The 12,719-nt window shown below is 43.6% G+C and overlaps 2 protein-coding genes across 3 annotated transcripts in view; both read left to right on the top strand.

The window, feature by feature from the left end:
• BRD8 (bromodomain containing 8) overlaps positions 1–11,741 on the top strand; it is a 45,200-nt gene extending 33,459 nt beyond the window's left edge. Inside the window, exons 21-27 of one of the 2 annotated variants that reach the window (XM_021713007.1) lie at positions 248–526; positions 1,342–1,611; positions 2,897–3,054; positions 6,182–6,271; positions 7,904–7,972; positions 9,970–10,147; positions 11,326–11,741. In XM_021713007.1, the coding sequence (XP_021568682.1) occupies positions 248–526; positions 1,342–1,611; positions 2,897–3,054; positions 6,182–6,271; positions 7,904–7,972; positions 9,970–10,147; positions 11,326–11,376 (1,095 nt within the window). In that variant the 3' untranslated portion in view covers positions 11,377–11,741. Of the gene's footprint in view, positions 1–247; positions 527–1,341; positions 1,612–2,896; positions 3,055–6,181; positions 6,272–7,903; positions 7,973–9,969; positions 10,235–11,325 lie in introns of those variants that run through there. The other variant, XM_021713005.1, reaches the window with a different exon arrangement.
• Positions 11,742–12,299: 558 nt separating this feature from the next.
• The window catches only part of NME5 (NME/NM23 family member 5), a 31,192-nt gene continuing 30,772 nt past the window's right edge, over positions 12,300–12,719 (top strand). Inside the window, exon 1 of the mRNA XM_008059284.1 lies at positions 12,300–12,325. The gene's annotated coding sequence lies outside the window, so the exon portion shown is untranslated. The remainder of the gene's footprint in view (positions 12,326–12,719) is intronic.

The following is a 12,719-nucleotide window of genomic DNA, read 5'->3' as shown; positions in this document are numbered from 1 at the left end:
TTCTCCAATTCTTCCCCTTCTTGGGTAATATCTCCATTATATGGTATTGTATAATATATAGACACAGGGCTTTTTCTTTATTTCAAAAGACAAAGATAATTCCATCTTCTTCAGCTAGTTTTTAACTCTCCCTACAGATGAGTACAAAGAAATTTCTGGCCCCTTATTCTTCTACTGAACTTGGAAGATGAAGATGCCTTAGGAATATTGGTTTAAATTAATGAATTTTTTTCCTGTGTATTTACAGATGGGACGTGAGTGGGTTTGGTTGGATTCTGAACAAGATTATCCCAGTGACTCTGAGTTGAGCAATGACTGCAGGTCCCTCTTCAGCTCGTGGGATTCCAGTCTGGATCTTGATGTGGGCAGCTGGAGGGAAACTGAGGACCCAGGGGCTGAGGAACTGGAGGAAAGCAGCCCAGGGAGAGAACCTAGTGAGCTGCTGGTGGGGAATGGAGGCAGTGAGGAATCTCGGGAAGAGGCAGAGCGAGTCAGCCGCCAGAACCTCCTCCACTTTCTCTCTGAGGTAACGGTGAGCTGTTATTTCCAAAGCTGAAAGAGCCTCAACTTTTCAAGAGAACGCTTACCCTTACATGCTCCTACTACCCTCAGTGTTGTTTACTACAATAGGAGCTCAACAGTGGCAGAGTCTGAGTTCATTGCTGTGACCCTAGCACTTGGTGTTGATGCAGACAGAATATGCACCCATTACGTCCTTTTTGACTGAATGTTTTAAGACCTCAGTCACTAGGTGCCTGAGTCGTAGTAAATAGAATTTCTGTATGCAGGACTGCCTTATGAGTATCCTTGTAATTCAATCTTTTAGAATAGTGATTGTGGGAAGTTACACTTGCCCAAACTCTCCTTGAAGCTTAAAATATTATGACTTCAAGGTAGTATTTTAAGTTGTCCTTATTTATCCTGCTTAAGGACTGAGTACCAGAAATAAACGACTGAATAGAGAGTTTATGCTGCCACTGAACACACTCAGGAGAACTGAGGTCAAGATCAGCAGTGTCTTTGTAGACAAAGTTTTCAACGCTTTATTGTGGACAGCCACTCCCAATTGATCAGAGTTGACATTTGAGATTTTAAAAACTAGAATAATAAGCACCTGAAGGAGGCAGGCACCGTATCAGTTTTTTTCACTATAATGTCCCCAGCAACAGCCCAGTTCCTGTGCATATCAGATATTTGATGTTTTAAATGATTGAATTAATTATACCAATTTTCCATCTCAGGCATAGTCACAGTGGCAGTGTTAGCATGTGGCATTGTTAATATGTGGATGATGATTTCCGTTGTTGTTCCCATGCATCTAATTGTACACTTTGATTGCAGGTAGCTTATTTAATGGAGCCACTGTGCATTAGCAGCAAAGAATCAGGTGAAGGCTGTTGCTCTCCGTCTGGTACCAGACTACAAGAAGGAGGGGAAATTGAAGCTATCAAAGGAGAAGGGGAGCCCTGCAGAGAGACTGAAGAACTTTCAGCCAAGGTAGACCTCTTAGCAACTGAAAAGAAGCCACTGGGAGAAAATAGGAAGCCAGAGATGGCTTCACCTCCCTCAGATATTTGTGTAGTTCAGGAACCACCCACAGAAAATGAAGAGGTAAGTGAATCACTGAAATCAGCTGTCTGGTTGGTCTTCCACATAAGGAAGCACAGCAGAATGGTTAGGGCATGTGAGCTAACTTTAGAGAGTTAAACTGCCTGGATCCATATCCTCGGCTTAGCACTAGTTTTAGCTGTGTGACCTTAAGCTTATTGTTGAACATTTTATAAGCTCAGTTTTCTCTGCTAAAAATGGAATAATTAGTGCTCTGCTTTGTAGATTTGCTGGGAGGTTTATTTATTTTTCATTTTTTAATTAATTAGATTTTTGGAGACAGGGCCTATCTCTGTTGTCCAGGCTGGCGTATAATGGTGCAATCACAACCCACTGCCACCTTCAACTCCTGAACTCAAGCAGTCCTCCTCCCTCAGCTTCCCAAGTAACTGGAACTACAGACATGTGTCACCACACCTGGCTAATGTTTTTAAATTTTCTATAGAGATAGGGTCTCTCTGTGTTGTTAAGGCTGGTCTCGAACTCTTGGCTTCTAGCAATCCTTTCTCCTCAACCTCCCAAAGTGCTGGGATTACAGGCTTGAGCTACTGTGCCTGGCCTGCTGTGAGGTTCAAATGAGACAATTCATGTAAAGCACTTAGCACGGTGCCTAATGTATAGTAAGTAGCAGTAAAATTAGAATATCATTATCATTATTAATATTATTTGGCCATCTAGAGTAGTTAACTTCAGGGCTATAGGTAATAATTACGGTTTTAAAGAGTATAGCATCCAGCTGGATATGGTGGCTCACACCTGTTTTCCCAGCACTTTGGGAAGCCAAGGCGGGAGGATTGCTTGAACTTAGGAGTTTGAGACCAGCCTGGGCAACATAGAAAGACCTCGGCTCTACAAAAAGCGAAAAATTAAGGGGTGTGGTGGTACACATCTGTAGTACTAGCTACTCAGGAGGCAGAAGAATTGCCTGAGCCCAGGAGGTTGACGCTACAGTGAGTTGTGATTGTACCACTGCACTCCAACCTTGGTGAAAGAATGAGACTCCAACTCAAAAAAAAAAAAAAGTACAGCATCCAATTAGAATTGAGTATATAAGGCATTTTCATTTGTTCAGGAGGTGATGCAGCGCCAAAGTTCTCTAGCAAGATCACTACCAAGAACTCATTGACTTGGGTCTAATTAAGTCTATTTTCTCTAATTTCTTTTATAGTTTTATATAATTGACCTTTTCTCACCTTAAGGTTAGCCTTTATTTACTCTTTGCAAGTTAAATTACCATGTAGATAGTAAATCTCCTTCTAAAGACACCTGTGTTTTTTGGCATTCCCAGGGTGAGGCTCAGCAAGAATCCAAAGACAAGGACCAGGGTGAAAGGTATGTGTCAGAAATGGAAGACCAGCTACCTTCAGGCAAGTGTGATGATGCCTCCAGCATTCAGGAGACTTCCCTAGTGGATATCCTTTATAGCCATGCTATCCCCTCAAAGCTGTAAGTATAGATTTTTACCCAAGGGTGTTAAGATTTGTACTTTTGCTTCTGTTTCTGTTTGAATCTTGGTTACCATGAAATGGATTACTCGTTTGTTTTTTAACATGGAGTCTCATTCTGTTGCCCAGACAGGAGTGCAGTGGCATGCTCATGGCCACCCCAGTGTCAACCTGCTGGCTCCAGTGATCCTTCCGCCTCAGCCTTCCAAGTAGCTGGAACTACAAGCTATGCTACCAAGCCCAGCTAATTTTTTATTTATTGTAGAGGCAAAGTCTCTCCAAGTTGCCCAGGCTGGTCTCAAACCTGCAGGCTTAAGCAGTCCATTCGCTCAGCCTCCCAAAGTGCTAGAATTACAGGCTGAGCCACCGAGCCCAGCTGATTACTTTAATAAGTTTTTAAAAAGGGAATTGGAGTAGGAAATTTAAAAAATAGAAGTAATTATAATTTTAACACCATATAGATAGAAGTGTATATTTTTCCATTTCATCAACATAAAGAATCTCTTTCAAGGCCAAGGGCAGTGGCTCACACCTGTAATCCCAGCACTTTGGGATGCAGAGGCAAAGGATCGCCTGGAACCAGGGATTCGAGATCAGCTTGGGCAACTTGGTGAGACTTTACCTCTACAATAAATCAAAAAATTAGCTGGGCGTGGTGGCATAAGTCTGTAGTTTCAGCTACTTGGAAGGCTGAGGTAGAAGGATCACCTGAACTCAGCAGGTTGAGGCTGCGGTGGCTGTGAGCATGTCACTTCACTCCAGCCTGGGTGACAGAGTGAGACTCCAACTCAAAAAAATAATAATCTCTTTCAAAAATAATTTTCCTCTCTAATTACTAGCTTAATTTGTTTAGGACACATTGTTAAGTAAGACTGTTTCTTAGGTCTAATATTATACAAACTATACCTCTTTTAAAAATACTGAAGACTGGGCACTGTGGTTCATGTCTGTAATCCCAACACTTTGGGAGGCCAAGGCAGGAAGATGACTTGAGGCCAGGAGTTCAAGACCAGCCTTGGGCCACTATTTTGTTAAGCGCTGGCCAGGCCTTGTGTTAAGCACTAGCTGTGGCCACCATGTTTTCTTAGCTTTGCGTCCCCCCCTCAACCCCTTCCTTGGGGACGTGACTTCCCTCTCTCTCTCTGTCTCTCTGTGTCTGTCTGTCTGTCTCTCTCTCTCTCTCTTTTTGAGTCAGAATCTCACTGTGTTGCCCAGGCAGCAGTGAAATGGCATGCTCACGGGCACCACAGCTTTGACCTACTGGGCTCAGTGATCCTTCCACCTCAGCCTTTCAAGTAGCTGGAGCTACAGGTGCATGCGCCCAAGTCCGGCTAATTTTTATTGGTTTATTGTAGAGATAAAGTCTTGCCATGCCAGGCTGGTCTCGTACACCTGGGCTCAAGCAATCCTCTTGCCTCCACCTCCCAAAGTACTGGAATTACAGGGCATGAGCCACTGTGCCCGGCCTCTAATTTACTTTCTAAATAAACTATATTTTCCAATCTAAAAAAACCCAAAAAACATCAGCCTTAGCAATATAGTGAGATGCCATCTCAAAAAAAAGTGAATAAAAAATTAACTGGGCATGGTGGTGTGTGCCTGCAGTCCCAGCTACTTGAGAGGCTGAGGCAGGAAGATCGCTTGAGCCCAGACTTTGAGGCTACGGTGAGCTATGATTGTCACTGCACTTGAGACCATGTCTTAAAAAACAAAACAAGCCGGGTATGGTGGCTCATGCCAGTAATTCCAGCACTTTAGGAGGTAGAGGTGAGAGGACTGCCTGAGCCCAAGTGTTGGAGACTGGCCTGGGCAACTTGGTGAGACTTGTCTCTACAATAAATAAAAAAATTAATCGGGCATGGTGGCACCAGTCTGTAGTTCCAGCAACTTGGAAGGCAGAGGCGGAAGGATCGCCTGAACCCAGCAGGTCAAGGCTGCAGTAGCATGAGCGTGCCACTGTACTCCAGCCTGTGTGACAGAGTGAGACTCCAACTCAAAACAAACATACAAAAACAAATAAAAATAGTAAAACTGCTCTTAAAAACTTGGAATTAAAAATTACTTTGAGGCCGGGCTCGGTGGCTCAGCCTGTAATCCCGCGCTTTGGGAGGCTGAGGTGAGTGAATTGCCTGAGCCCATGGGTTCAAGACCCGCCCGGGTGACTTGGCGAGACCTCATCTCTACAATAGATCAAAAATTAGCCGGGTGTGGTGGCACGCGCCTGTAGTTCCAGCTACTTGGAAGGCTGAGGCAGAAGGACTGCCAGAGCCCAGCAGGTGGAGGCTGTGATGCCTGGGAGCATGCCACTGCACTCCAGTCTGGGCGACAGGGTGAGACTCCGACTCAAAAAAAAAAAATTACTTTGAAGTTTATGGTTTCTTGTTTCTTTTTCACATATCTGAGGGAATTGTTTATATAACTGTCTCATCATTTTATAGATAATTATGCAACTAAAGAGCAAATTTTAGAATCTTAATTTTTTTAAGTGAAGTGGATTACTTTTTAAATGAGAAAAACAAAGTTATTTTTGTTATGGTAATAAATAGTTCTTTTTCTGGGTCTGATATTGGACCCATCTATTGAGAGAATATAGTGTGAATTGTTTGTTCTTTTTTTTTCACTACATCCCACATCCACCTACGTTGTCTGTGGGAAGACAAAATCAATAATTATTCCAGCATTCTTTTGTTTAAGGTATAGCTGAACCATGCACATATGTCTTTTAAACAGCATGTTTCAATTTTTGCTGAAAACCTAATAGGTGAAGTAAGACTTTATTTGCTTTTCTGTAACTCCCTGTGTAAGTGTGAGCAATTGAGAGCTGAGATGGCATATGGTGACTATACCCATAGTAGGAAATCTGCAGTTTGAAACATTTTATCTCATGACAATTCAGCCTCTTGGAAGGCAAACTCCTCAACATCCTTATCTTAGAATTTAGGTTAAATATGAAACCTTTATTAGAAAGATATTAGTAATTAAATCTGCTGGCCAGATACTTTAAGGGGAGATAGAAAGCTTCAGATGTTAATTAGGAGCACTATTGAGAAAACCTCATTACCACCTGGGAGAGGCAGAATACTATTTGTGAAGTTGCTGTCTCTTTGCTGTCATATTTCATCCTGTAGGACTGATCTAAACCGGGGTGACCTTGTTCAGGATCATTTGCTATTTAAGAAGACTCTCCTGCCAGTTTGGAAGATGATTGCTAGTCACAGGTAAGTCACCAAAGTGGCAATAGGATTATGTTCAAAACTGAGCCAAAAACACATATTAGGGCCTAAGAATAAAGGGAGATTCCACATATGAGCCATAGTTGTGTGGCAGATCCTGTATCTAATCCTGGGCTGAGTGTGGTGACTCACACCTATAATCCCAGCACTTTGGGAGGGGAGGATTACTTGAGTCTAGGAGGTCGAGACCAGCCTGGGCAACATAGCAAGACAATATCTCTACAAAAAATAAAAAAATTAGCTGAGTCTGGTGGCACACACTGGAAGTCCCAGCTACTCTTGAGGTTGAGGTGGGAGGCGTGCCTGAGCCCAGGAGGTCAAGGCTGCAGTGAGCTGTGATTGTGCACTACAGCCTGGGAAGGAGTGAGACACTTGACCCAAAAAAATAATTAAAAGTCTGGTTTATCTGTAATAAGTATCCACAGCTGCTTTCACAAGCCTACATAAGAAATAGTTGCAGCTGGGCTCGGTGGCTCAGCCTGTAATCCCGCGCCTTTGGGAGGCTGAGGTGAGTGGATTGCCTGAGCCCCGCGGGTTTGAGACCCGCCTGGGAAGCGAGACCTCATCTCTACAATAAATCAAAAAATCAGCCGGGTGTGGTAGCGCACGCCTGTAATTCCGGCTACTCAGAAGGCTGAGGTGGAAGGATCACCGGCGCCCAGCAGGTCGAGGCTGCGGTGACTGGGAGCAGCCACTGCACTGCAGTCTGGGTGACAGAGTGAGACTCCAACTCAAAAAAAAAAAGAAATAGTTGCTGTGCCATTTGAAGTGCCTCTAGAAGTTGGTTCCTGTTACGTATGTTACAATTCATATTTAAATTTTGTCTGCCTTCTTTCAATATGGCTGATTCTCTTTTTCCACGGAGATGGCCTCAGGCACTTTGAACAAATTTCTGAGCCCTAAATCAGTATATTATTATAATAGTGGTTATAAATAAAAATTAAATATCTTATGGTGGGGTTGTTTTTTTTTTTTTTAAACTCATTGTGTTTGGCAAGAGGGAACTAATAGATTTCTTTTTTTTTTTTTTTTTTTTGAGTTCGAGTCTGAGCCCTAAATCAGTATATTATTATAATAGTGGTTATAAATAAAAATTAAATATCTTATGGTGGGGTTGTTTTTTTTTTTTTTAAACTCATTGTGTTTGGCAAGAGGGAACTAATAGATTTCTTTTTTTTTTTTTTTTTTTTGAGTTCGAGTCTTACTCTGTCGCCCAGACTGGAGTGCAGTGGCATGCTCCCAGCCACCGCAGCCTCGACCTGCTAGGCACTGGCGATCCTTCTGCCACAGCCTTCCAAGTAGCCAGAACTACAGGTGCACACTACCATGCCTGGCTGATTTTTGATTTATTGTAGAGATGAGGTCGACAAGTTGCCTGGGTGGGTCTCACACCTGCAGGCTCAGGCAATCCACTTGCCTCAGCCTCCCAAAGTGCTGGGATTACAGGCTGAGCCACCGAGCCCAGCTTAGATTTCTTGCCATCTGCATTCTCCTAAGGGAGGTCTAATAAGGACTGAGCCATGCTCTGTAGTTTTAACTGTTCTTGGTCAGTTACTCTTCTCACTTAGAGTGACTTGCCATGGTTTCTTCATCTTCTCTGGGTTTGTTCCGTAACAGGTTCAGCAGCCCTTTTCTGAAGCCTGTGTCAGAAAGGCAGGCCCCAGGTTACAAGGATGTGGTGAAAAGGTCAGTGGAAAAGGGGTCAAGAAAGGTTGGTTGCTTTTATATCTGCCTTTTCATTTTTTATTCCCCATCTACTAGATTATTTATTTTATTTATATTACTTACAAACTCAAGATATATTTTGTAGCCAAACAAATTTGTAAAGTTGTTGAACTCAGTAACTTTATTTGAGAAGGAATGTAGGGAAAAAAAGGATGATATAGGCTTTTTATTTCTTTATTTTGCAGTATTGACTTCTAAGCAATTTGATCCATTCATTATAATCTTTTTTTTTTTTTTTGAGTTGTGGTCTCCCTCTGTCACCCAGGCTGGAGTGTAGTGGCACAAACACTGTTCACTGCCACTTCAACCTTCTGATTTTAGGTTATCCTCCTGCCTCAGCCTCCTGAGTAACTGGGACTATAGGTGTGCACCACTACACCTGGCTAAGTTTATCTTTTTGTGGAAACGTGGTCTCGCTGTGTTGCCCAGGCTGGTCTTGACTTCCTGGGCTCAGGCAGCCCTCACACTTTGGCCTCCCAAAGTGCTGGGATTACAGACATGAGCTACCATGCCAGGTTTATAATTTTTTTCTTTATTCAGAGGGGAAAATGGCTTATAATCTTAAATTAGCCTTTTGATAGTTTTTGACACTGTTCTTTTAGAGCAAAACTTGCCATTCAGGCAATTACTTATAGGTATGCTAAGGCAAAAATGTTAACCCAAATAGAAGTTATAAATATCGGATGCTTGTATATTTGGATTTGTATGGCAGAGGCCATCTAAAATGCTGTCATAAAGCATTGTGTAAAAGATCATGATGGGACCTCTGGGGACTGTCTTTGTTTGTGCTGCTGTAACAAAATACCACAGACTGGGTAATTTATAAACAATAGAAATGTATTTCTTATAGTTCTGAGGCTAGGAGTTCCAAGATCGAGGTGTTGATAGGTTTACTCTCTGCTTCCACGATGGTGCCTTGCTGCATCCCCCAGAGAGGATGAACATTGTGTCCTCACATGGCAGAAAGGACAGAAGGGCAAGAGGGCACCCTCTTCAATCCGGAGCCCTTTTACAAGGATACTAATCCATTCATGAGGGTAGAGCCCTTATGACTTAATTACAAATAATAATTTATCTTAATATTCTCTTGATTATTTTTTCATTGCCATAAAAATCATTCTTAGCTTTGATTTATGCAGTTAAAGTAGATTAAATACGTAACATGTGACCGCACATTGTAAATAGCCAGTTACTACTGTGTGATAAACTGATCATCAGAGCTTTTTTTTTTTTTTTTTGAGTAGGAGTCTCACTCTGTCGCTCAGGCTGGAGTGTAGTGGCATACTCATGGCCACCGCAGCCTCAACCTGCTGGGCTCAGGTGATCCTTCCACCTCAGCCTTCCAGGTAGCTGGAATTACAGGCATGCGCCACTACACCTAGCTAATTTTTTTTTTATTTATTGTAGAGACCAGGTCTTGTCAGATTGCTCAGGCTGGTCTTGAATCCCTAGACTCAGGCAGTTCTCCCACTTCCACCTCCAAAAGTGCTGGGATTACAGGTGTGAGCCACTGCACCTGGTCATCATTGGAGCTCTTTACAACTTTGGGACCTGAGGGCAAAACTCCTCCTACAGTAGTAGAGTGTAGTAGCTTTGCCTGTGGGCTCTGGAGTCGGGCGGCCTCTGAATTAGAATCCAGGTTGTGCAACTTTGGTTGAGTACTTCTTTAGATTTCAGTTCCCTCATATGTCAAATGGAGATAATAATGGTACCTACCTTATAGGTTTATTGAGAAGAATAAGTGAATTAATATAGAGAGTGCCTAGCATAGTGCTTGGCCTAGTGTAAACAGTCAAATGTTAACTGCTCCTGCTGTTTTATTATCTGATGGTGGTTGTTATCTTTGCTACTTTGTTATTTTCATTAAGAACTGGTTAGTTCTCCAAGAGAGTGTGTTAGGTTACCCCATGTTCCACATGAAGGTTTGATTTCCTTTGGTTTCTCTTGGCCACTTGCAGACCCATGGACTTAACTAGCCTGAAGAGAAATCTGTCTAAGGGACGAATTCGCACCATGGCTCAGTTTCAGAGGGATCTGATGTTGATGTTCCAAAATGCTGTGATGTACAATGACTCTGACCATCACGTGTACCATATGGCTGTGGAGATGCAGCGAGAAGTCTTGGAGCAGGTTCAGGTATGTGGAGAGCTATAAGAAAAGGGAGTGTAACCTCTGGAATCTGATTTCTGGAAGTATATGAGAAGAAAGGTGATGCTGAGGTGACTTTGTGTTCCCAGAGTTTATCTTTAAAGGTGATTCAAGACCCTGAAGGATTGATATTGTGCCTGCTGGTTTAGAAAAAACCCTGAGCTGCCAGGTGCAGTGGCTTAAGCCTGTAATCCCAGCACTTTGGGAGGCCAAAGTGAGAGGACTGCCTGAGCCCATGGATTCAATACCAGCCTGGGCAACTTGGCGAGCCCTCATCTCTACAATAAATTAAAAAATTAGCCGGGCATGGTAGTGCATGCCTGTAGTTCTGACCACTTGGAAGGCTGAGGTGAAAGGATCATCTGAGCCCTGTGAGTTGATGCTGGGGTGGCTATGAGCATGCCACTGCACTCCAACTTGGGTGAGGGAGTGAGACTCCAACTCAGAAAAAGAAAAGAAAAGAGAAAACTCTGAACCTCAGTAGGTCCAGCTTTAATAGATAGTGAAGTAGTCTAGGAAGCCAGGCAGCAGTGAGGAGCTTTTAAAAGAGATGGAATGGTAATGGGAGTTCCTGCTTCCAGAGCTTCAAGTCAGAGAACTAAACATGCACACTAGAGACTGGAGTGGCTTTCTATTTTTTGGTTATTACATCTGTTTATATTAACATGTGTTCACACTTTCCCAGCTTTAGGGGATAAGATACAGTAGTTAGAAGACATTTGAGGGTTTCTCTTCTGTGCAGCATCTTTTTTTTTTTTTTTTGAGTTGTTGGAGTCTCACCCTGTCACCCAGGCTGGAGTGCAGTGGCACAGTCACAGCCACTGCAGCCTCAACCGGCTGGGCTCAGGTGATCCTTCAGCTTCAGCCTTCCAAGTATCTGTAACTACAGGCATGCACCACCATACTCGGCTAAATTTTTAAAAATTTATTGTAGAGATGAGGTCTCGCAGTTGCCCAGGTTGGTCTTGAACCCATGGGCTCAGGCAGTCCTCTCACCTCAGCCTCCCAAAGTGCTGGGATTATAGTCGTGAGCCATCAGACCCAGCCCGGCATCATATTTTAAAGAAAAAAATATAGTGGAATCTATTTGCCAAAAAATAAAGCTGTATTCAATCCATTGTTGCTTTTAAGATTTGTAGCTTGTTATCTGTGTCTTAACCCCATAGGTGCTGAGTATTTGGTTAGACAAAAGGAAAGACTTAAGTAGTCCAGAATGAGAACCAGCCAACTCAGTGGATGATGAAAACCTGTTTTGTTAACCTGAAGCTGCTATCCTAACCTCTTCTGGAGTGTGAACCCTCCCCGAGACTCTGGAACCCTCCCTGAGACTCTGACTCAGAGAAGATCCCAGTATTTGTTTACCACATCTTTGTTGTCTTTTCTCATAAAAGTCATGCCTTAACTCACAACTAAGGAGTCAAAGATGCCTGTGGACATAATGTAAAGAAAAAAGGGGGAAACTGAGATTTGGATTTATGCCATAAATGTTGCCTACATCTTTGTTTCAGAGACTGAATTTAGAGACAATTAGATCAAACCTTTTACTAATGCGTTGCAAATAAATGTCATCTCACAAACCAAATACTGCTTTTTAGTGATTACAGAAACTGGGAATAGAGGGAACAGCATCATCTGGTGAAATGAGGATGGTATTTGACATGGGTTCTCTTACATACAGCGTCTGGAAGTGGATGGAGAGGTCTGTGATTTGTCTCATTATTCATAAAGTGGGGATAATTAAAACATCTTTCAAAAGGGCAGATGGATGAAATAAGATAAATTATGAGGAAAACGCTGGAAAACATCCAGTGCTGTAAGATTCACAAGGAGAATTTAAAAAAATGATTGTTGATGCCAGGCACTGTGGATGATACCTGTAATTCCAGCACTTTGGGAGGCTGAGATTGGAAAATTGCTTGAGCCCAGGAGTTGGAGGCTTCAGTGAGCCACGATCCTACCACAGCACTCCAGTCTGGGCAACAGAGTGAGACCTTGACTTAAGCCAAAATAAACAAAATGACTAGCTGGCAGGCTCCCTTTCTTGGTTCAAACCGACGAGGGTGGGGAACAGCGTTGCTGAGAATGGCCCTCAGCAGCCACCGTCCGCAAGCTGGGCGTCACGTCTCTCAGCAACAGGTCGTGGTGGCACCAGAGGGCGGTGCTGAGGTGAGTGCTCAAGAGGGTCCCGCACGAATTTGCAGGGGTTGCTGGAGGTCCCCGAGGGCCTGGGGACCCTGCTTTCCAATTAGCCTCTTGTACGTGGAGTGGCCCCTCGCGGGGCGTGGTCCCTTCACTAAGAGCCCGAGGCCTCCCTCCCCCACTGCCTAGTGCCCGGCCCTGGGTGGCCCCTAGGCCTTGTCGCGCACGAGACCCTTCGTCCTTCCTGCCTTGCCTCGGTGAAGGTGGGTAGGAAAACCCTGGGCTCGGTTGGGACGTAGCAGAATCTCGTTAGGGCCCCGCGGGTAGAAAAACATATGGCATTTTCTATCTTAAAAATAAGTAAAGCGAGCCGGGCTCGGTGGCTCAGCCTGTAATCCCGCGCCTTTGGGAGGCTGAGGTG

This window comes from Carlito syrichta, unplaced genomic scaffold (assembly GCF_000164805.1).
Source record: "Carlito syrichta isolate Samal-C Ts95f unplaced genomic scaffold, Tarsius_syrichta-2.0.1 Scaffold303986, whole genome shotgun sequence".
Lineage (NCBI taxonomy): Eukaryota > Metazoa > Chordata > Mammalia > Primates > Tarsiidae > Carlito > Carlito syrichta.
This window is presented reverse-complemented; position numbering and strand designations above follow the sequence as displayed.